Source organism: Athalia rosae, chromosome 1 (genome assembly GCF_917208135.1).
Source record: "Athalia rosae chromosome 1, iyAthRosa1.1, whole genome shotgun sequence".
NCBI classification, from domain to species: Eukaryota; Metazoa; Arthropoda; class Insecta; order Hymenoptera; family Athaliidae; genus Athalia; species Athalia rosae.
Window position 1 is genome coordinate 2739993 of NC_064026.1, and position 23335 is coordinate 2763327.

Below are 23335 nucleotides of genomic sequence, written 5' to 3' on the forward strand. Positions count from 1 at the left end.
TAGATGTCAAGAAGATACGAAGATTCGTTAAATTACCATTCAATTATATGCGAAAGACGTCCAGATAAGATAACCGCCGTGTAACCTTCGCTAATACTACGCTAATTAAAAATTCACGTATTCGTATCTAATTGACGGCATCTTCTGCCGTGTCTCGCGTCTAGTTTTTTTTTTATTTTTTATTTTTTTTTTTTCTCTTCTTCTTCTCAAGATTTTAGGTCACGTTCCAACGATGAAATAAATTACTCGCAATCCAAGATTGCGCGGTTTCTCTTGATATACGACTCGAGTTCCTTCGGCTTCCGAATCGTTTGACTGGCCAAAAGAATTATTACCGATGAGTTTGTTCTCCGGAGAATGACGTTGCCGCACACATAGATAAATATACGAGCGCATCGGTACCGCGTTCGCGTTGAATTGGTACAAGGTTGAACAACGGGCAGAAAACAACGCCTTATAAAGTGATTATGTTAAGTAATATAGTCCGAGAACGAAGCCGTGACGCGCGCGTATCACCGTCGCGAGCGCGAAGGTTTGAAAAGAAAAAAAAGAAAGAAAGAAAAAAAAAAAAAATCGCCCCGATAAATCCAGTTCCTTCGAAGATTGATTTTATTCGAGCACATTTTAATTTCAAATGCCATTTTTATACCGGAACGCTGGTGCCGATTTCTCGCGGACTGGATAATCAGATCCGGATGAAAATTCCTGTTTTTTTTTCGCCGCCCGATCGAGAAATCGGCACGAAATCGGCGTCGTTCCGTTTCCTAACGCGTTATCGCCGCTCCGCGCGTAACTTATCGAAAAATTATTTGGCGAAGATCGTCGGCGATGGGGTTAATTGAATCGCGAGTCTCGGTCATTTGATAAAGTTATACGTCCACGTGACGTCAGGGTGTCTCGCTGCGTGACAAAACATTCGATTTAATCGAGGAATCGATTAACCTGGCATTTAAGGCGAACCGAGCTCTACCTGGAAGACTGGAAAACAATGTTGCCGTTCAGAAGGAAGCATCGACAATTTCCATAAATCAACATACATAGATATGGTTCACACGTGAGGACGCGTGTACTGGATGTGCCATAACCGATCGACTTGTTCGACCCGAGGACCTTTGATGACCTCTACGACGGGAAGCGGCGCAGAACTTTACGGGCCGAACACTTTCGTTGAACGGCAGAACCCGATGAGCGGTGCGGGTCTTTTAGTCTTGCTCGAATGCCGGTTTTGTTGCGTTATGGTATAAAACCGGTACCTCTGCTCGCTAATCGACGGATTAGGTCGGACTCGATTTGTCGGACAAATGTGGTAGTCGTGGTGGTAGAGGTGGTGGTAATGGTTGTGGTGGTGGAGGTAAAAGTGGTGGAGGTAACGACGACGACGACGACGACAACGCTCACGATCAGTGACGGTGGTTAGAAGATCGTTCGACGAAAAACGAAAAAAACATCACCGTCCGAAAATAAGATAAAGGCGGAACCGCATAAGGATAGGAAGAATTATCCAAGGAGAGAAAATGAATGGCGCTTAAGAGAAGGAAGAAGAAAAAGAAGAAGAAGAAGAAGATAACGATGATCTCGGTCTTCGTTCCTGACGATGTATGCGAAATATGCCAAATATTAACTCGTTCGGAAACGGTAAACCTTAAAAACTTTCGTCACATTCGAGAGAGAAACGGAGTTGCGTTATAAACCTTCCCTATCGTCGATTCTGTAATCTTCGATCCCCATCGACGTTATGTGATACCGTTATAACACGTGACTCTGCTACGCCTACCCGTGATCTTATTCGCGAAAACAAATTCTGATGCGTAGGGACGCGGCAGCGGGGCGGGGGTGAACATGGAAAATAATATCGCCGGTGATCTTTGGCCTAGAAAAAGAAAAAAAAAATTTCCCGGGAATATTTTCACTTTGGGACTAAGGGATTTGAAAAATTTTTCTACAACCGAATCCGTTGAGGTGTATTTCGAGTTAATTGAAACTTTGTATTCGTCCCCGCAATCGCGAAGAAAGTCAAACGCAATTGATGATGAATTCGCGATTAGCTGATTATCGTTATTATGGTCTTTTTTTTTTCTTCATGTACGGATGATGAATTTGCTGTAAGCCTACTAATTTTGTAATTTCTATCTTTGTTTCAGGTACGTATTTCACCGAGTTACGTCGCTAGTCGCGGTAATTATCTTCTCTTAACGATGAATTCGTCGAAAATCGGTACGTCTCATTCATTCTCTTAGTGCGATCCATACAACCCGTATCTCGTTTGGGACTTTGTTACTTCTATGCCGCATCGTAATTATTAGGCCGTTACGCAATGCACACACTTATACGCTCATTCGGTAATTTAATTCAACAGCCATAATGCCATAGCTACCTACTCCTTTCGAACGATTTCACCGTTTCTCCAAATAACTTTGATTCGGAAATTAACTCCGCAAGATTTTACCGACCCGTGGTTGAAACCGAGACGAATTAAACCCACGCGATTCTCTTTTGTTATCAAGAAATTGAGAGCCATTGAATTTTGAAATTCGCATCTTCTTTGAAAGTTTCAAATTTCGAGGTCGTAAATAGCGCTGAATTTTCATTGAATATTTCGAGAAGTTAAATTTTCAATTTCAGACGTCACATTTTGCGAGTTTCTTCCAGCATAAAGCGAGTGAACGCCAGTTTTTTAACGAAGGATTATTATTTGGTGTTCGAGTATTACGTGGTTACGAACGAAAATTTTCTACTTTTTCTGGTTATCTGCTGCAACTGAACTTGATTAGAAGATTTACAATTTCGGAGCTGAGACCAGTTTGTTATCTTAAAAACCAACAATATTTATCATTCGGTATTCCGTCTTTGAAATTAAACTAGAATCCTTGGAGGGAAGAAAAATTATCTCCGCACTCGTAACGAAACTCGGCTTTTCAAATAGCTTTTCGAGAAAATTCCCGCATGCAAAATGATTATTGTTCCGATTCGGAGAGTCCATAATTTTCGCCTCCGTGAGGTCGCTGAATCAGCGAACGAAAATTGGCGTGGGCAGTTGGCTTTGCAGCTTCTCTTCGGTGTCTCTTCAGGGATTTCCTTATGATTGGATTTCTCTGTACTCTTGTATACATTCGCTTAGCTCAGCTTCGACTTTGTTTGCCGTTCTATTTTCAAACTCACCGCGGTACCTATACATCTACCCGTATCCATCGATATTAAATTACGCCGACAATTTCTTTTGTCTTGACAATATATTTTTGCGAAAGATCATTTTCCTCCTTTCGTTAGTTTTCCGTAAGACGTGGCAACGTTACCGTTCGGGAATTTAGATGAAATTTAGGAAACGCCGGTATAGAGCGCCGAAAAATCTCCGCAAAACGAAGAAATAATTTATTTCAAAGCGTCCGGCCAGGGTCAAACCGAATGCAACGAGTTTTCGAAAATAAATCATGCATGTACTTAAATCTATATACACCGATGCAGCAGTCAGCCAGATACCGAAATTGCTTTTATGTATACGGCAAGGAGCAAAAGACCGCTGACCTTCACGTCAACCAAAAGTTTATTTAAAAATAGGCTCCAATTTTCTTTTCTTTCCTTTTCCTTTACTTTTTATTTCTCAAAATTGAAAACTCGACAAATAATAAAAGCATTTTATTAATTCGCTCGTAAATGACACGGTGACATGGATTCTTCGATTATATACTCGACACATTTTTCCAGAACCCGCAATTCCTCCGAATTTCTAACGATCAGCAGTTTTACTGATTTTTTTTTTTTTTTTTGTGTCTCGTGTATCGTGTATCTGTCGGTTATTCGAAATTTCTTAAAAATAGTTCAATGAACATTTTTGTCGATTCCGCAGACTAAGTAGTGTGGATTATTTGTACGTACACTTTTATCATAGGTATAATAAACTGGGATCTAGACACATCGTCTTCTCTCGAATTTCTAAATATAAAACGCACGCGAAAACAAGATTCATAAAAATAATCACGCAACTAATGCATAGCTCTTGCTCTGCTTGGCTCAAAGAGCAAACATAGTTTATGAGAAAAGTAATAAACCTCTCGGCGTGATCAAATTTTAATATTTTTATCTTTCTCTAATTAGCGAATTCGACTAATTTTCATAATTTTGTCGAACGAATCTCACCTTTCATGCATTCATCTGTAGGTACACGTGAACTTTGAAATGAAAAATCGATTCATTTTGTTTTACGTCAGTCTGGATTAATTAAACCGCAGCAATATATACTCGCTGTATATCGAGTCACGATAAAACTTGCATTAATATTTTTTTAGAACCACAAAATGTATCATGCATGAGTATATGATACGCACACATGTTAAACCGTGAATCTTGTGTATACCTATACAGTTATTAGCTATGTGTGTAATCGAATAAAATGCGATGAGCAGCAGCCAGGTCATTGACTCCTGTACTTTCTTGATCAAGTCTTTATCTTTGTAATGGTTAAATGTGTATATATTTGAACAGCGAACTACCGATGCGGTGGCGTTTTCAAATGAAAATTATTCAAAAGACGCATCTGTTGACTTGACGATACATTTTTATTTATTCTATTACTGTCGTATAAGTTTAGATCGTAAAAACGCGCTTAACACAGGCCTAGAACTCATAATTCTACAAAATAAAAAATCCGCAGAAAATCCCAACAAACAATTGAATCAAATTTTCATAGCACTCCGCGTTGGAAAAAAAAACCAAGCCCCATAATTTGTTGAGTGATTCAATTTTTCGTTAAAAAAAAATCCTTCATTATTTTTCAATAACGTAAGATCTACAAATGTTTAAAAGTCAGTCGGTAACAGACGAATGCATTTATGCGTCGATTCGAAGAGCGCACTCTGACCGACTGAGCAAAATTACATCGGTAAAGAAGTTCGTCCGCGAGAAGGAAAGGAAACTGTGATTGTGACGGATCTTATTTGTCGGCAAAGAAATTTTCGTCACCATTTTCTAGATCGTTGCGATCCGTGATCTGCAGGAGAGTTTGAAAAATTCACGCGCAGTATCTCTCTAAAGAGAACGGTGCTCTTCACGGGCCGGCGAACTCCGAAGACGGGAATTACCCGCAATTATTGCAAATCTGGTTTACGAACGTAGTTGTTACTTTTATAGATATAAATATAAGGAAGCCGATCGACGCGTACCTTTTTTTTTTTATACAGCCAAATTCGGTACCGAACAACCGATTACATTCTATTTCCTGTATCACGGTACAAGCTGGAACCACCGTATGTTTCACGTACAAAAATGCAACACATCGAATTCCTTCGCCGCAATTTCGAAGCTCCTGCTTCGTATAAAGTTTACCGTAGAAAAACTACAATGTACAATGCGTTATTAATTTTGCTCACGTTCACAGGTGTATACCGAGCTGTTCAAATATATTCGCGAGTCAAAAATTTGTAGGTATACATACATATCAAACGAACGTTGAGGCGAAAATCGCATGCACATGAGATTCTCAAACTGCAAACAGTTTCTTAGGCAATTATTTGATCTGCACTCCGCGGTCCTTGCGATACTGATTATCATTTATCACTCGACTCTATTCTTTGTTTTTTTTTTTTTAAGTAGGCATAGAAATGTAAATTTATAATGGTGTAGAATCGGCCACACGTCCGTCATCGCTTGAAATAAATTTTTACTTACATGAAGATACGGTTTATGATCTTGAATTTTATTTGTTTTACTTTAATCAAGGTTCAACAGGTTTTTAGATATTCAAACACCGAATCATAGAGCGGGTATATGTAATAATAAATTTTCTGTTCTCGGAATTAACGTTACTTTTTTTCTATTCAACTATCTATACTGGATATATTTTTTTATGCACATCGTTCCTCTCCGTATGCGCGCTCTCGTCCTACGGCTGCCACGCATGGGAATCGGTTGTTCCTAACGATAAGATAGAAAAAATAAATCTAACGAAAATCGATCTCCTGTAGGGAATTACAAGCACATGAATTTTCGGACAAACTTGGCGTCAAAATGGAATGAAAAAAAATGATTCCTCGAAGAGGAATAAGATGACGTGTTATACCTCGTCGTTACACGTGGCCAATTTAAGATAAGGATGTTATTTGGTGCATGAGGAAAAACTGTAGAAAATATTTTACGGTGACGTCATTGCAGCTTAAATTCGAAAGTATTCAAAGTGCGTATCCACCCGTTTCCAATTTGAATCATGAACATACACCGAGTTGCATACCTTGCAGATCACATCCATCTGCACATAAAATATCTACGATGATAATGACGTGTGATCCCTAATGTTCAGAGATGTTCGATGCAGTTCGCGTTAGGTCGGCAGCCAATTCTACCAAAATACGTGCTGGTGCACCTTGGACTCTTGGAGTTTAGAAAGTCTGTAACCGAAAATATCCCTCCATTTTGTCTTTCTAATAGCCCGACCGATCACCTATATAGCCCAACACCCATGCACACAAAAATATTAGTATAACTTAGACTTTCTGCGTTCCAATAGATCACCGTATTTCTATCGTCAAATAAATTTACCTCCTCCGCTTGTGTATATGCATCTGAAAATTGTTTGATCATTTTTTTCTTCTACTATGCTATACCGTGTCCTCCTTGTTTCTCTGTGAAAATTCAAAGCCGCGTCAAAATTTTCTTATTTTCTTATTTTCTGATTTTTTATTTATTTTTTTTTTTTTTTAAATTTTCAGTACCGGGTCCTCCTCTCCCCTCTCTGTATTTTAATTTTTCGCTCCGTACCGCTAATCGCGTTCCCTAGTGGTTGTACGTTAAACTAATAGTCGCGAACCGCCACACGCTCGTTATCTTCGAGTATACACACAGCCGCGCATCGTCGTCGTTGCTTTCAAAACCAAAAGTGTCGAGGTGAAGTTAAGCGGGATATTTGGTGCGCGTTATCTTGTTCTATGATAATTTAATTAAAGTTAGTGATGAGAAAATTGTGCGTATAACCGATCAGATTTTCATGTGATTCAAACGACGTGCGACATCATGATATTGGAAAAGATATAGTTTCATTCGAACTGGACGCACTTTTTTATCGGACCTCGTTTAGGCGAAGCACTTATCGTCGAACGCGCGTACGTAAACTTCCTTTACGTGCACATTAACGGATACAATTGAAGCACGAAGAATTTCCTCACACCGGTGAGTCCCTGCATCAATTTCTTCGACACTTTTCCTATAATCGTAAGATCGTAGAAATCGTCGTCCGAGCAACAGTCGATTCGAATCCCGTGCGCGACTGAAATTTTTATTCCCCATCTACGTTCGGATTTCGAATGTGAAAACTGGAAGTTACCCGTTCCGACGAAATGTTGCGTCATGCCGAAATGAAATTTTGTTTGAAAAAAACAGAAAAAAAACAGAAAAAGCCTCTTCAAATTTTACACCACTCGAGCGATATTACATTAATGGCGCCAAAATTTTCTTCCAGACATTTTTAAATCCCCACACATTCGCAGTATCGCAACACGTGCGTCACGTGTGCGCTTGTGTGATGGTTCTCCGGTCGCTTCTTATATATCGTCCAAGTATTTGTATGTGTACACGTTCATCCGATGACGTCAGGAACCGCCGCTATACATAGAGACGTACATACATACATACAACACCGTACAAATATCCATGTAAACATGATTGTCGCTGATGCTAGTTCGTGACAGAGTATGTCGATTATTGTCAATCAGACTCGCATGTACATGTGTACACACGCGGTATATACATGCCATTACGTAAGGTGAATTTTAATGTTATTTATATGGTATAAATGCACCGAATACGGAGATATGCATACGGAGAAAGAGGTATTGTTTTGTACAACGTAAAATTGTTAGTCAAATCCGGTTATTCGTGTCAATCGATCTGTGAAACGAACGAATGTTAATCCGTCAGAGCATTATTACAGATAAGAATTGAATTTCCGGTATTGCTGCAATGTGCGTTAGACCCGTACGCATATCGCGCAATTGCAAGAAGATGAGAGAAATTAGTCACAAGTGATAACGTCTCATATTACCTACCTATTCGAACGCATTTGGGGAGTTTTATGGAATTTTTTCTCCCCATTTCACTTGTTTTCTATACGGACTGACGAAAATTGTCGTACAACTTACTTACCCGCCGTAGGTATATCGGTGAATTATTTTCACATAATCGGGGTGGTAATTGATAAAAAATCGAGTCACCTCGCCGTGAAGTTAATTTGCAAATTATATGTTTCTTATAACGAGTTTCAACTCGAAAATTGAAGGGCGATTCGCGAGTTGTGCCAAAAGATTCGATCTGCCATTCGTCTAGATCATGGTCATATCGTAGATATTTGTTATTATTTTATAATCGCGAACACGCGAGATAAGATTTGGAATTTCCCAATAATGGTCTAAATATATGATACATACCGTACATTTTGGGTATATAACGGACCTATGTATAGTGTATTTTGCGAAGAAAAATTTTACTTCGTTCCTCACGTATTTCCGTCAATTTTCCACACGTAACGTGTCTTTCATTTTTCTTTTTTTTTTTTTTTTTTAAATCTTTACATTACGTGTATCACGTCCAAGTGATATACATATAGGAAAATTTTTCTTCTTCGCGAACGCGCGCGCTGCAGCATTTTATGTGAAATCGCGTCACAGTTATAACAAGAAGAACCTGAGACCAGAAGATTTCTGAGAAATTTTTCCCGATGTGAATATTATTGAATTGCATCATTTCTGCATTCAATTACTTTATGAAATTAAACTGTAGCGTTGTCAATTCACCGCACATCGCGTATACAGCCAACTTATTCCGAAAACATAATACGGATTTTCCAACGATCTATATTTTATCTCAACTCGTACGCTGTACGAGTTGAATGTTTCATTTAATATTTCAATTTTCTACGCAGTCTCAATAATACTTATCACTCGTCTCAACTTCTTAGATATGGATTTATCTGTGTACTTCTTTATTTTATTTCTTTTTTTTTTTTATATCCGTCTGTGAATTTTAGACTTTATGACGTGCGACTTAAACGGATACGCATCTTGATCCAACGTAATATATCGTATGAGAAAGAAAAAAAAGAAAATAAATTTATATGTATTAGAGATTTCGGAAACTTCGAAATACGAAAAATGTATCTATGCATGCATGATACAAAGTTCGATATTTTATCTAGATTTGGAAGAAAAGATTCAGTCACACTACGTATGAACTTTCGCTGCCTCAGGAATCATTATACAATAGCCACGCAAACGTACGAGTCCTTTTTTTTATCTACAATTCTACTCCCACTTTGCTGAGAAAAAAGACATTTTTTTTTCTTCTATTAGAAAAAACGTCTACAATTATGATCGGTACAGCCTCACACTCTATAGGTATATCATGCGAGATAGACGAAAGAGATAAACATGAGGTTATTTCTTGCGCTTGATTTTTTTTTTTTTTTTTTTCAATTATAATAACGCCTCGAGGGGTATGATTTCGAAAAATTATCGCACGGTTTTTCGACGAAATTACTCTTATTTAGTGATGTAAAATTTTTTATTATTTTTTTTCGTATGTTTTCTTCTTCGCGCGACGGGTGTACTCTTTTTTTCTATTTTCTATCATCTTCAATATATTAATAATTCTGTGATCTTTCATTAATTTTTTGTTCTCTGAATTAATTTCCTTCATTTTTTTTTCAAAACAATACAGTAATTACCCTCATCTTTCCCGCAAACCCCGTTGAATTTACCGGTGAAAGACTGACAAATTATCGAAGCGTTGCGGGTATGTTAAAAAGGTCTTGATATTTTCTTTTTTCTCATCTCTGCCTATAGATACCTATGAATTTTTGAAATCCACTAAATTGAACGCTTGTGTATTACAGTCCTCGTACAGATATGTATATTCTATGCGAATAATCAACGGAGTTTTCATTTATTTGATCATTTCGCGTCTTCCACCCCCACCCCCAGTCGCCGACGCCAGACACTGGTGACTAAATATAATAAAAATGTGCCCAAAATTTTGGTTCACAGTTAGTGGGTAAATATTGAATATCCTATATACCTATGTATAGCACAATACGACCCTGATGACGTAACTTAATTTGATGTATATAAGACTACATAGCTACGTATGTGTAAGTTTTGTTTTTCCTGTTTCGTGGTGATAATTAACACCACATTTTCCTGGGATTCTGAGATACATGACTTATATGTTATATATTACGTACTCGTATGTATTTGTGCATGATACGTCGCAGCGGATCCGAATATCATTACATGCATTCTAGATTTGATGATCGTTACGAATAATGAAATTTGCCGAAGAGGAGAAAATTCATTTATTGTACTTAAGTCGGTTGCTAATTGCCGGGCAATTTTTTTTTTGTCACCCATAAAACTACCTCATTTTTTACAGCGGCCCGCAAATTCGTACGAAATGCAATCGTGATATGGAATTCATTTGATTTCGATCTTTATTTTCTCAAGACTGATTGCGAGATGTGTAATATTTGCAAAGTGGAGACGAACGACGATCGAGCGCAATGAAAAAGAGTTATCATCATTATAATCATCATCATCATCATCACCATCGCATGGTTATGATATCAAATGAACACAAAACAAATCATGTATTATCAGACCTATTAGCGAGTTTTCATTCGTAAACTTTTTCAACCGGTGGCTTTTTTTTTTTGTTCCTTCAGTTAATTTCACGTAATTTACTCCGCGTACCGCTGTGTACCTAATTACCCGCTTACACATATATATTCACAAACCCAAGTCTCTCATTCGGCTGATTATTTATCAAACATACTGTAATATAAGTTACGAGTTTAGGAGTGTTTCACGAACGAAATGAAAACCTTGAGAGAGGGAGAGAGAGAGAGAAGAAGAAACACTTAGAAGTTTTCTTGTTTTTTTTGTCTTTCACATTTACAATTATCATTTGTACTTGAATATAATCTTATTCATTTTTGACCCTCACAATCTGAAGATTGTTTAATTTCCATACGCTATCTCGATAGGTCGTCGCTCCGTCGAATTATACTATATATATATATACACGATCAACTATGTACACGTATATTTTTACGTACGTGCATGTAAATAATAATATATCTTTACAGAAATGAAATACGGTGTGCGAATATTTTTTTTTTTTTTCTTCTTATGGACGTAGAATTATGTAAAGAGATAAAACTTATGAAACGAAATGTACCTACACATTTTGGGACTCGGTATATACACATGTGTATTAACGTAGATCCAAATACTATATACATATGTACGAAACGCTACGATTCTAAGTTTTGAAATAATCGTACATAAAAACCAATTACGGTATCTGTTATGTATTATTTTATACATATACGTGTATACGGGTACATCGGATCGTGATAGAAACGTATGTGCTTTAAATATCATGAGCGCATAATTACGGTCTATTTTGATGTCTCCTTCTCGAACATATTATACATACGTTCCCTGAATAAACAGACATGGCTGTTAAATCGATAATAGGAAAATTGCGCAATATGTTGAAATCGTTTTTTTGTTTCTACTGATACACGTGCGATGTCAAAAACGGAGGAGAAAGAAGGATACAGAGTACGAAAAAAAAATTGAGAAAAAAAAAAGAATTTCAGACTTTTTTCACCATGCGATTGAAACGACGTTCCTATATATGCTAATATCGTATCCACATGTTAGCAATGTGTACCGATGGTTTCTCACAATTATCGCCTACATAGGTCATACGTGGTTACATAACCGCACCATCGAGAATCCATCGATATGAGCTTATTTTTCGGAGCAGACGAAATATTTGTCTCCACGAAAATTATGGTTGTAGAAAATTTTCCTTCGTTAGTTAAAAATTAATGCACACGTGCCGTGCGACAAACGCGTTTACTCGTAATGAGAAGACCTGGATGACGATGATACTGATCGACCGATTCGATATGAAAATTAGAATTCTTCTTTTTTATTTTTTTATTATTATTACTTTTCTTTTTGTACGATTTTTTTGCCCAAACCCGTCGGAACGTCGCATATTTGTATCCTGATTGATGATGCGTGTAATTAGTGTTGTAATTGTATACGTACGTATACGTAAAGTTGGAAGGTATGAGTGTGAAATTAGTATACTTTGTTTCCTATATTTGTATAATAGTCTCCGTTACTGCAGGTTATGATTTATTGTTTGACCGTGTGATGGGTATATTTCCGTAAGTGGTTAAATCATAAATCATCCGAGACGGAGTTATATCATTTCAATTTTGTTACGAGATAATTAGGGAAAAAATTAATGAAGAACAAACGCGCAACGTTGTCTGCGGTACGAAATTCACATTCGAATAATTCGAAGAGAGGGAACAAGAAAATGGAATTATTCTCATATTTTCGATTCGCGAGGCCTCGATTTTCTCAATACAAAAAAATTCCGATTGTTAAAATAAACGGTGCGCGCGGAATCGGTGTTCCTATTCGTATATATACACGCAAAATTCCGAGTGGTTTACATTTCAACTTCCGCGGCATGAAAATTTATGATTTCCTGTCCCAGTAGAGCATGCGATCGTTGTTCGATACGCTCAAACATTGGTCAATATTAACGTCGATTGAATATCGATATTTCTTTTTCACTCGGGTTCGAAAAAAAATCCAATCGGAACTGGGAAAAAAATCGCAAGAAGCGTGGCGGCCTCTAATACCGTAGGATGCGTCGATTTTATCGGTACGTATTGTACAATTCGCGTCCCCATTCGCGTGACAGAAGAGTAAAAAATGAAAAATGAAATAAACCAACCAACTACCTAAGTAAGGAATCATAAAAACTGTTTGCGACCAACCGGTTTTCGGTATTTTGCGAAGAGGTGACGTAAATTTATACCTGCCTTTCCAGCTCCTCATCCCGCGAGATCCTGGGGCGGTTGAAATCTAATTTTTTCTATTTTTATTACGTCGTAAACCTATTTTTTTTTTTTTTTCTTCTATGTTGTGAATTTTTTAATCGTTGGGAAGTATTCCATGATAATTTCCCCACCGTTCCAAAGTCTCCCGACCAATCGGGATCATAATCGGAGATCGCCCTCTTACTGATCGTCGTGAGGTGAGCTGCGGGTGGTAAGGTAGAGATTTATTTATCCTTGAACAACGCACAAACAAACCCTTCAGCTACAACTGGTACAACAGTTGGTTAAATTATTTCTCGATAAAAGTGCGAACTTATTTCCAGAGAAAATCCATAATCGAATACCTGTCATTCTCGTTCTATCAAAAGTAGAGAACAAAAAGCGCGTTTTGAAAAAAAAAGACGAATCAATTCCCGACGGTATCCCCAGAGATGAGAAAATTAGGCCATTGATGATACGATGTTCGAAATTCTCAATCGAGCCACTTGACCCATTTTTATCTTTTTCTTTTGAGGGCCAAATCTATCTAATCTATATATTTATTTTTTCGTTTATCCGTTTCCGTGTAGAAGAAAAAAAAAAAAAAAAAAAAAAACCACTTAATCTCTACGTTACCGAGTAATAGTCTGCTAATGAAGTATAATAAAGATATAGTAGTTACGTTACGTTATGTGCCACGTGCATTACAAGGTAAAATATATATACTTATGTTACACGGTACATGTGCAAGTATATACATATATCGTTTACGATATCGGAACACATATGTAACTACTTCATGTAAATAATTTATCTCAAGGCCCTACGAAGTTTGTCAAATTGTGTAAGCCGCACGTATGGTATACTCTATCCCCCCGAAATATTCGGTAGACTGCCTGGAAAAAAAAAAAAAATCTTCGATACGAAAAAACAGGAAGCCCTCGGCGAACTCGGTATTTCTTATTTGAAAAAAAAAAGATAACTTCGTTAAAGAATTCGATCACACAAAACGAGCAAATTCGTGAAAATGCGTGACGAGAGATCCAGATCTCAGCCCCCGTCGACCGATCTCGTTGAAATTAGACTCGAGTGAAAGTGATTTCGAATTTGTCTCGATATCTAATTCGGGAGCTATTTGATAAACGCAAATCCCCGCTTCGCCTTTCGATGAATTGTCCTTCCGGTATAAAAATTCTTTCGAACGAACTCGCCCATCCGATAAGCTCCATCAGAGATGACATATCGACAATATTTTGTACATACACACACACACACATATATATATATATATATATTATTGCGGTGTACACATGTACGTATAAATGATAAAATTGTAGCGCGATGTGCAGCGCGGGTGGGACGAGATTGATAAGTAAGTTAAGCCTATAAATATGATACATGATCGGCGTAAGTTGTTAGTTTTGAAAATAAGGTGGTCTCGCGTCGTACCCCCATCAAAGTGTCATGTTTGAGGCAACGGGGACTTCTTCGTCCGTCCGTCATTCATCCGAATCCGAACCCCGCGACGAACCGAGGCTGCAGCGCGCTTATCAGAAAACGCAGGACAGTCAAGGTATACCTCGAAATCAGACATGTACACGTATTCAGTTTTTTTTTTCTAAAATTACGTCGACGTTACGCGATGAAAAAAAAAAAGAAAAAAAACCTTACCCCGCAACGATCCTGTCGCAGGATAACAAAGTTTTCGACCACCTTCGGAGACCGAGTAGAGAAAAAGAATCTTGTAGGATTATCATAAACACCTCGACCACCCCCGACGGTCGTCCTTTCGGATAGAATGGAGATTTCCTTGTCCTCCGAAAATATATATAAGTTTTGAAAGATGCTACACCGAGTGACTAATGGTTAGCGCAGGATATTCGAACCAGGGAAATGGTACGTGTATAGCCGATACTCTCCCCGTCAGACTCTAGGACTGTGAAACTTCGAAGAAAGCAGTGAGAAAGGGCGGAAGGTGCAGCGGATGGAATCCTTCGTATGGGATCTGAGGTTTTTTTAATAGTTTCGCTTTTTTTTTTATTTCTCTTCTTCATCTCACCGTCTTTCGAATTTATACCGATTCTCAGGGAACTGCAGGTCGGTAAAATGGGGAAAATAATTCGTTTTCTCTCCCATTTTTTCTCGCACGTACAATTGTTTAAAAAAAAAAAAAAAGAATCCATCCACATCGTGTCCTGCGGGGATTTGATATTTTAGAAACGACGACACCGCGCGCGTACACCAGATTTTCGAATCCCGCATGTGAAGCATATTTTACCTCCCCCTCCTCCTCCTCCTCCTCCTCGTCCTCCTTCGCGCGTAGGTATATCTATCATTGGGAGACACACGCCTGCCAGAGAATAGGCAGTTTGTAAGAAGGCTTCAAAAGGATGCCGCGTCTTCATTTGTCACCCTCGACGCAGGAAAAGGATCGACCAGATCACCTGCGCCCATGTTATGCCATGTTACGCTCCTCGCTGCACTACTGCCGTGTAGAACTGCGTTCAACGATCATAATTTTACGTATAGGTATACATACATACGTATATACATCCCGTACATCGGGTGCGACTGTGGTATACGTAGAGTATCGGAATAAGTTGGGGGGAAAAGGAAGAAAAAAAATTACTTCAATCGTTGCAGGTGCTTCTATATATCCTTCCGGATGCATAGTTTTTTTCGATTAAATTTCTCTCGATTTTCATTTTTTTTTATTTTCCGCTTAAGAATGTCCATAGGACGAACCGCATGCTCGATCAACGGAGACTCGTGACCGAGCGACCGTAAAATTTGTGCAAACATAACGTCGACGAAATATTTTGACAGCGTAAAGATTTATCGGTGCGTGATCGATGCTATGCTGCAGCGACTCCCAAGAGATCGCGCGGTGCCGCAGGTGCAGTGTCGCAGGAGATATAATATTTTTTATAAGATATAAGCACACTATATCACGTATGCGTGCAACGCGACTGCGAAGGATCGGTAGCGAAATTTTAGTGTTTTTTTATAAGTTATAATTTATTTTATATCGAAACGAATAAGTGTTGAGTGTATTTCGTGTATGTTATAATATGTGTATGAAAATAATGGCGACTGCACCGCAGCTGTAAACAGCCGTCCGAACGAGAACTTGGAGAAGAATTATTTTCGACGAAGCCTTTAGAGCGATTGGCTGGAATCTCGTAATTAGTCGGACTCGAGTTTGTATGGAGGGAGAAAAACCGGTCTTCTCTTCTCAACAATATCAACGCCTTTTTCGTTCCTCCGGTGCAGGAGGAGCAGTAGATTCATCTATAAATAAATTTGTGTGTATAGGTTTCGAAAAGTTCGTAAAAATCACGCGACGATCGCACATCTACGTTTCATACGACTGACATTGTCTAAAAAATGGAATTCTTACAACTCCGGAAATTTTAACAAAAAAATTCGCTGTTGTATACGGTACGTGCGATGAAATTATATAAGCCATGTAATACATGGGGGAAAGAAGACAAAAAAAAAAAAAAAAAAACAAATCGCGGTTGTACATAATACACGTATCGAAATTCAATTTCCGGTAGTATATACACCCGCGAATACCAGATGCGGTTGATATATATATTTCACCGAAGTATAAGGTGTATATATATATATGTATATAAGCGTCGGGACGCCGGACCGTCGCGGCGCCGAATACAAACCGCCATGCTGTTGTAGCTGTTGGCCAATGAGAAACCGGCTCCAATAAGCTTTGAGCTGTTCTCCGACCGCGAGACTAAACGCGCTCGTAATCCTCTCTCTCTCTCTCTCTCGCTCTCTCCCTCTTTCTATTCCTCCCTCTTTACCATTTTCTTCCATTCTCTCCTCTCTTCTGAATTTTATTCTTCGATCCCGCACTAATTATCCTCCGTTGCGACGATATCTCATGTGCATAATATGCTGCACATACCTCATTTTATATATATATATACATTTTAATTTTTACGTTGCCCGATGATTGTTCGTTACACCGAGTTCTGATGTATTATCATACAATACACGTGGGACGTATATAATGTATATACATATATATATACGGCCGATGCGTGACGCAGTCAATTTATATGTATTTATATATAGAGAAGTTTTCGCTGCTGTATACATGCACGATGCACGTATAACCATTGTCGGTATAATAATGACGAGGACCATAATTAGAACCGATTAAGATTACCGGTTAATTAACCACACGGATTTTACATGCGTACACCCGTTCACATAACATATTGCTATATACCTGAAGTCTACATGGTATATAACGTACGAACGTACGTGATTTTATTGCACATCTTGTGTTCGACTTTATATAAAGCACTTCGTGTCGTGTACACGCTGAGAGCACGTTTCGCGCGTATATTGTAATCGCGGAATTGTGTGTAAAACGGATTAAGGATTATAATGCACGGGTTATCCGATGGCGTGTATAATGAATGTTATAATGTGAAAATGAACAATAATGCGATCTAAGACCACCGACCGGTGCAGGAACGCCTTCGACGGCGATCGTTGTCGAAGATACGAAATTCATGCTGCAGCATAAATATACCTATGTGTGTATGGTTGTACGTGTAATAAACGCGTTATGTATCTTGTAACTTATTATCCAAGGACCCAATCTTCGTAGGTACAGATCGAATCGAGGGCGTATTTACCTATTATTGCCCATGTTACCTATTATCGCGTATCGCGCCAGCGATTTCACGTTACATCGAAATTGTTTCGAAAAAAATAACCGAAAATCTTCGTCTCCATTATCATCACGATAGTGTTTACGGAAATTCCGGACAAAAAAATTGTAAGAAAACAAAAACCGATTACATCGTCTACCGTACAAAGTATATATGAAGTACCTATACCTATACGCGGGGTATATCGCGATCTCTCGCGCAGGTATTGCGGATATTACATTATATTTCGATCTCGAGATAAGACAGACCGTGGAACGGAATCCCGCGGGGCGCCGAGGGGAAGCGGGCGGGTGGGGATGGTTATAAAAAAAGGGGGAAACCCGATAGCGGAACGATAGGTTAGAAGGCGAGTCGCGATTGGACCGAACGAAGCTGCAGGTTGATTAATGATCTTTTCTCAGCAACCCTCGCGCTTCTCCATTTCGCCCTTTCTCACTCTTTTCTTCCCATCTTCTTTCCTCTCTCTCTCTCTAATTCTCCATTCCCTTTTTATTCTATTCGTTCTTTTTTTTTTTTTCATTTCTACCGCGTCGTCGCTCCCACGTGTACATATCGGAACATGCAGAAGGTACGTTACGTACCTACCTCGTAATTCTAAACCATCCGCAGCTACCGCGCACGACGGTCCCTTAGCAGGACAGGACACCTTATCGCGGTGTAACGTGTAGGAAGTACAGTATATATATATATTTGACCGATATACCTCAGGCCTCCGTATGTACGCCTCCGTCTACCTATGTGTAAGCTGTATACATACAGTCTTTCTTATCGCTTAAAGAATGGTCCTCCGGTGATTGGATCTTCCCTGTAACTTTTACGATCGCTACTCAATCTCCGACGAAATTCGAGGCGCGAGTCCCAGCCGTTACCGATATATCTACACATGTGGTATACATTTACGTCTATACGTACATATGTGTACGCATCACATATACCTAACTTCACACAATGGCCGGACTCGAGATCGTCTAATATTGTATACAATTAAACCATTGAATTATATCGCGCAGCACCACATATAAAGCCATGTGGGTATATAATTTTTTAATTCACCGTATTATATACCGTATAGCCTAATAATTATATATATTCAAATATAATAGCTAAATAGGCACTGAGATTCTATATACACGTCGCTCACGTTTATTTATTCATTTATTTTTGATAATATTACAGTTAATTACGCCATTTTTTAATTTTTAATTTTTAATTTGTTTTACGAGCCTTACAACGGGGGGGCGACGTTCGTATCTGAATATATGTGTACGGATATAGATACGTTAGAGGCGACGCCGAACTGCAGGCGTCGAACTCACCTCGCCATGCAGATATACATATAGAAAAATGTCGAAGCGAAAGAAAACTAAATTTACCAAGTCCGAATTTTAATGGGCATCGCGCATCGAACGTCGATGACTCGGTATAATCTGGAAGGTGTCGAAGACAACGAAACCGCGAATGAAAAGTCGATCTGCTTGCGGCTCTTCGTATACATATAGTAACATAGTCGCTTTGAAGAAAGGCGAAGGATCGAAGATCGAGCGAAAGGAGAAAATCCCAAGAACAGAAGAATGGGACGTGGGCGTTCGCTCTACGGCACCCTTGGGGCCCATTAGCGGTCACTCACTGCAGTCCGTCTCACCGCAAAATGTCCAACTATCTTCTTAAATACGTGAATATCTTGAACGCTAAGTAATTTATGGAACTAGCTGAACTCCGTGACGAGCAGGTACAGATTTTATTCCAAAAGGATCGCGTCGTTGTACACGCAGGTCGCCTGCGGTCTCCGTTCTGTCGCACCTCAAATTTACCAAACCTCGAGTTGAAAACCACTTCGGTCTAACGGGTTGTCGTAAAATGTATACCGTACATCACGATCCCTTCCCACGCGATTGTTTGTACTTCTTCGTCTATTACAATGAATCCCAGACCGCGGAAACCGCTTTCGGCAGATTTTAATAATTTTAAATTTCGAACACAAAAAAAATCAAACGCGCGTATCGCGACTGGTCCGAAATTTTCGAACGATCGTTATTAGATCGACGGCAGCGATTCGATCGGCGGATGCGTTTTCGGAACAATTTCGTATGATTTCGTTCTCTCCATTTTTACGGTTCGTGCGAACCGTTTGGCTTTCGGAGGGCTCTTCGTCTTCCCGCTACTTCTCCTTCTCCTCCTTTTCATCGCCGCCTCGAGTGGCGGAGAGGGCTTGAAAATATAAAGCATTTATTTCCCGGTTTTAATTAGTGCGTCGCGCACGCAACCGTCGCTCCATAATGGCGGACGCTATTCTACCGCGCGCCTGGAGAACGCCGCAGAGGCGAGGGCGCCGTTAAAGAACGAGGGGAAAAGGGGGATTTGATTAATGATCCCGCGGGATGTTGCGTACATATATATACATACATACATATATACGTATAGTTCGGTATACGGCGAGGGGGAAAGAAAGCGTGTATCCTCGGGGGGATTCCCGGACTTCTATGTATATAACCGCGAACAAGGGTGAAACTTAGGGACCGACTGCCCCTTACGAATACTCCTTCCGAACCGTGCGCCCGCTGTTACCTCGTAGAAATCAAGAAATTTCGGCTCACCGGATTACCGATATACATATATATGAAGATAAAAATTTAAGCTAGATCTTATTCTTTTTCAACAATTAGGTGTCACATGAAATCTCTGATTCGTGCTCTTTTTTTATTTTCCAAGAGGTTCGACGAGACTGTACGAACTGTACGGGTATACATATACATAGATGCGTATCGAGACGACGGAAACTAACGCGTGCAGTAAAATCTTTCGAAGGTATAGTTAGATGATCGGGTTTTCTCGGGTTTGTCGGGTGCTGGGAGTCCAAAGTCAGACGGGAACCCCCGCTGTTCCGATACTGCGATAAGCGCCTTATTACCTCCGCCTCTCGGTATCCGTTGCCTTCGTCTTCTTCGTTCGTTATTCTTTTTTGCTCTTCGTCCTCGCATACAGCCGCGTATATATATATATATATATATATCTGTACACATCCAGGACAAATTCCTTTAGCTGCTGACCGCTCGGTGGAGACTTACTTGCTGTATCCCAGGGGATCCCCGTAAGGATTATGTAGTTATTCCGGAGGAGGAATTCGAACGATCCGTTCGATATATAATCCCGTGTGTAAGTCGCGTTATATATATTCAAAAAAGGTTGCGAGCACGGAAATATTCGGAGTATCCGAGAAATTTTCTTAATTTTTACGTCCCTCCGGTATATCACCTGCCGGAATATTTGCACCTGATCATTCTCGTCATTCCTTGTACATGTCTATTATATAAATCCGAGACGGAGAAAAAAAAAACTTTTCCAAGGTGCATTTATAGGGAATATATATAAAGTGGATAATTCTCCCGGTTCCTATAATATACCGGTGGTGTACGGGGGGGGCAATGTGTGTGTTTACACGTGAAAAAGGTTGGCGTGGAAATCAGGGATAATGTCGGTGCGGAACCCTAACGGTAGTCGATCCATTACAGCGAACAGGCAAACCTCCGCGCTCTTCGTCTTTCTCGAATACACGCACCGCATCGCAGAAAAGTCGGAGTTCCGAATCTCGAGGATTCGTAGGAGGTGCGCCGGAAAAAGCAATGCCAAAAGAAGCCAAAGGCGCAGAGGCCGAGGAAGGGTTTCCTCACATTCGCCGTCCCTGACGTATATGAGGGAAGAAAAAAGAACGGCGAGGGTCGACACCCCAGCGATGCCAACGTCTTCGGGTACCTCGTACTTTTTCTACGAGCAATTATCAGCGCCCCCGTAGAAAAGAGAATCGCATAATATGAGGCGGCTGCTTTCTTCGCCATTTTTTTTTTTTTTTTTTTGTTGTTGTTTTCTTTTACCTTTCCACTGCACAACACTAACGAGATTACCGACCAATTTGTAAGGATTAGGGACAACGCGATATTCGGGTACACGCAGCGTCTTTTACTGTTACGGGTCATGGACACTTTTGTACAACTAATTTCTGAAACCAACTTCTCGTCGAAATCAACCCTTAAATTTCAGCGTGAAATTTTTTTTTTTTTTTATGAATGTACAGAAGTCTACGGTACGATGAGAATTTTCTAGATAATTAAAAAGAAAAATCAGCTCCGTTGTTTTTTCGCAATTATTTCTTTCTTTTTACAATTCATAATATTCCAATTGAAGAGTAAAAAAAAAAAAAAAAATTGGCCGATTTAGCCCTTCGGAAAATCTTGATCTGTGGCCATTCTCATGTATTTTGATCTCATGATCGAAAAAATCAAAGGCCACAGTATCTTAGTATCCCTGTGCAATGTGCATTCAGCTTCGGGATCAAAAGCTGAAGTTGAATTTCTCGGAATCTCCGAATATCCCGTGTAATTCACATCGTGTATAGGATAAAAAATTCTTCATACACCCGTGTAACACCCATTTAATTAAACATCCCAAATTTTAACTACATACACATGTACATGTACATTGTATACAGAGTAATTGACTTCCATGGGATATACAACGATTGTCTGCGTGCGACGTCGCGCGATCGTTAGCCCGTGAATCGATTTGTCGACCCAGTTAGTATCGAATTTAAATTTCAAAGTTTCTCGTCCGATGACCACACTGACCATACCGTGGCGTGTAACCCGTTCGGATGACAATGAGACCCGCGCGACACCGAGAAGATTGACTTTTCTTTTTATATATATAAATTTTCTGTAAAAAACACCGCGACGATATTAACGCGGCGCGCTCGCTTTCACCGCAGGTGCAGCACGAATAAATATCGCCATTGTTGTTATTATTGATATTGCTATGTGCATATACCTCCGGCCGGACAATACTGCCGTTAATGCTCTTTACCTTACAGTATATACATATACGTGGGTAACGACGACGATGACGATACGCCGGTGAAATTTGAATAAATACAATTTGTTACGCTTCTCAATTCTTCTTCTGCAAAGTGGTGCTCTTTGCGTCACGATATCTCCCCGACAATATCATGCAACTCCGACTTTTTTTTTTTTTTTTTTTTTCTCCAGCTATTAAGCTACAAGCAATAAACGTTCGCTAATTACGATATATCGAACCGGTGAAATCGATGATCGAATCTCTTTTCGATCGCGAGCTGCAGGATGTTTGATCTGATGCATTAAAGCGACGAATTTTTTTCTACCATCTTCCGAATGATATCGAATCGATTGCGCTCACTTATATTTCTATTTCTTCACTTTGATTGTTTTTTTTCTACCGTAAGAACGTCCCGGACCGGTACGGTGTCGTTGCATACGCGCTGCACGGCTCTATAGCCTCTGCAATTACGCTCTGTCGGTGTCGGTGAAAAAGTTTAGGAATTTTTGTTTCTCTCAACGCACGTTCGCCTCCCAGGGTTTTCCCAGAACTGAAGCGAAATGTCCTGGAATTTAGTTCGCCGTCTGTTACAACCGCTAACTCGAGTCGAACGTTGGAAGCGAAACCGTGAATATTCAGATTTAGTCACGGGATATGAGACGAGCCAAGAAATTACCAAGCCGATATACCATGCGGGAATAATTTGGGACAGCAGTGTGTAATTTATAAGATCGGCGAGTGTACGTGATGCCGAAACGATCTTTTATTGTATATCGGTAAACCAGAGCGAGCGCGGGGTCGATCGTCAAAAACCGATTCATTTTGTCCAAACCTGATCGTCAAGTTTTTGTGAATATGTATGTGGACAGCAACCGAAATATCATCAAGTCTCTGCACT

General features: G+C 39.5%; 1 protein-coding gene across 8 annotated transcripts in view; it reads left to right on the top strand.

Annotated features, from left to right (window-relative positions):
* LOC105682990 (segmentation protein cap'n'collar) overlaps positions 1-23335 on the top strand; it is a 90237-nt gene that overhangs the window by 13655 nt on the left and 53247 nt on the right. Inside the window, exon 1 of one of the 8 annotated variants that reach the window (XM_012395261.4) lies at positions 1310-1596. The exons of 5 other annotated variants lie outside the window; for them this stretch is intronic. In XM_012395261.4, coding sequence (XP_012250684.2) covers positions 1519-1596 — 78 coding nt within the window. In that variant the 5' untranslated portion in view covers positions 1310-1518. Of the gene's footprint in view, positions 1-1309; positions 1636-6828; positions 7156-23335 lie in introns of those variants that run through there. 2 more of the 8 variants (XM_012395260.4, XM_012395263.4) reach the window with 2 other exon arrangements.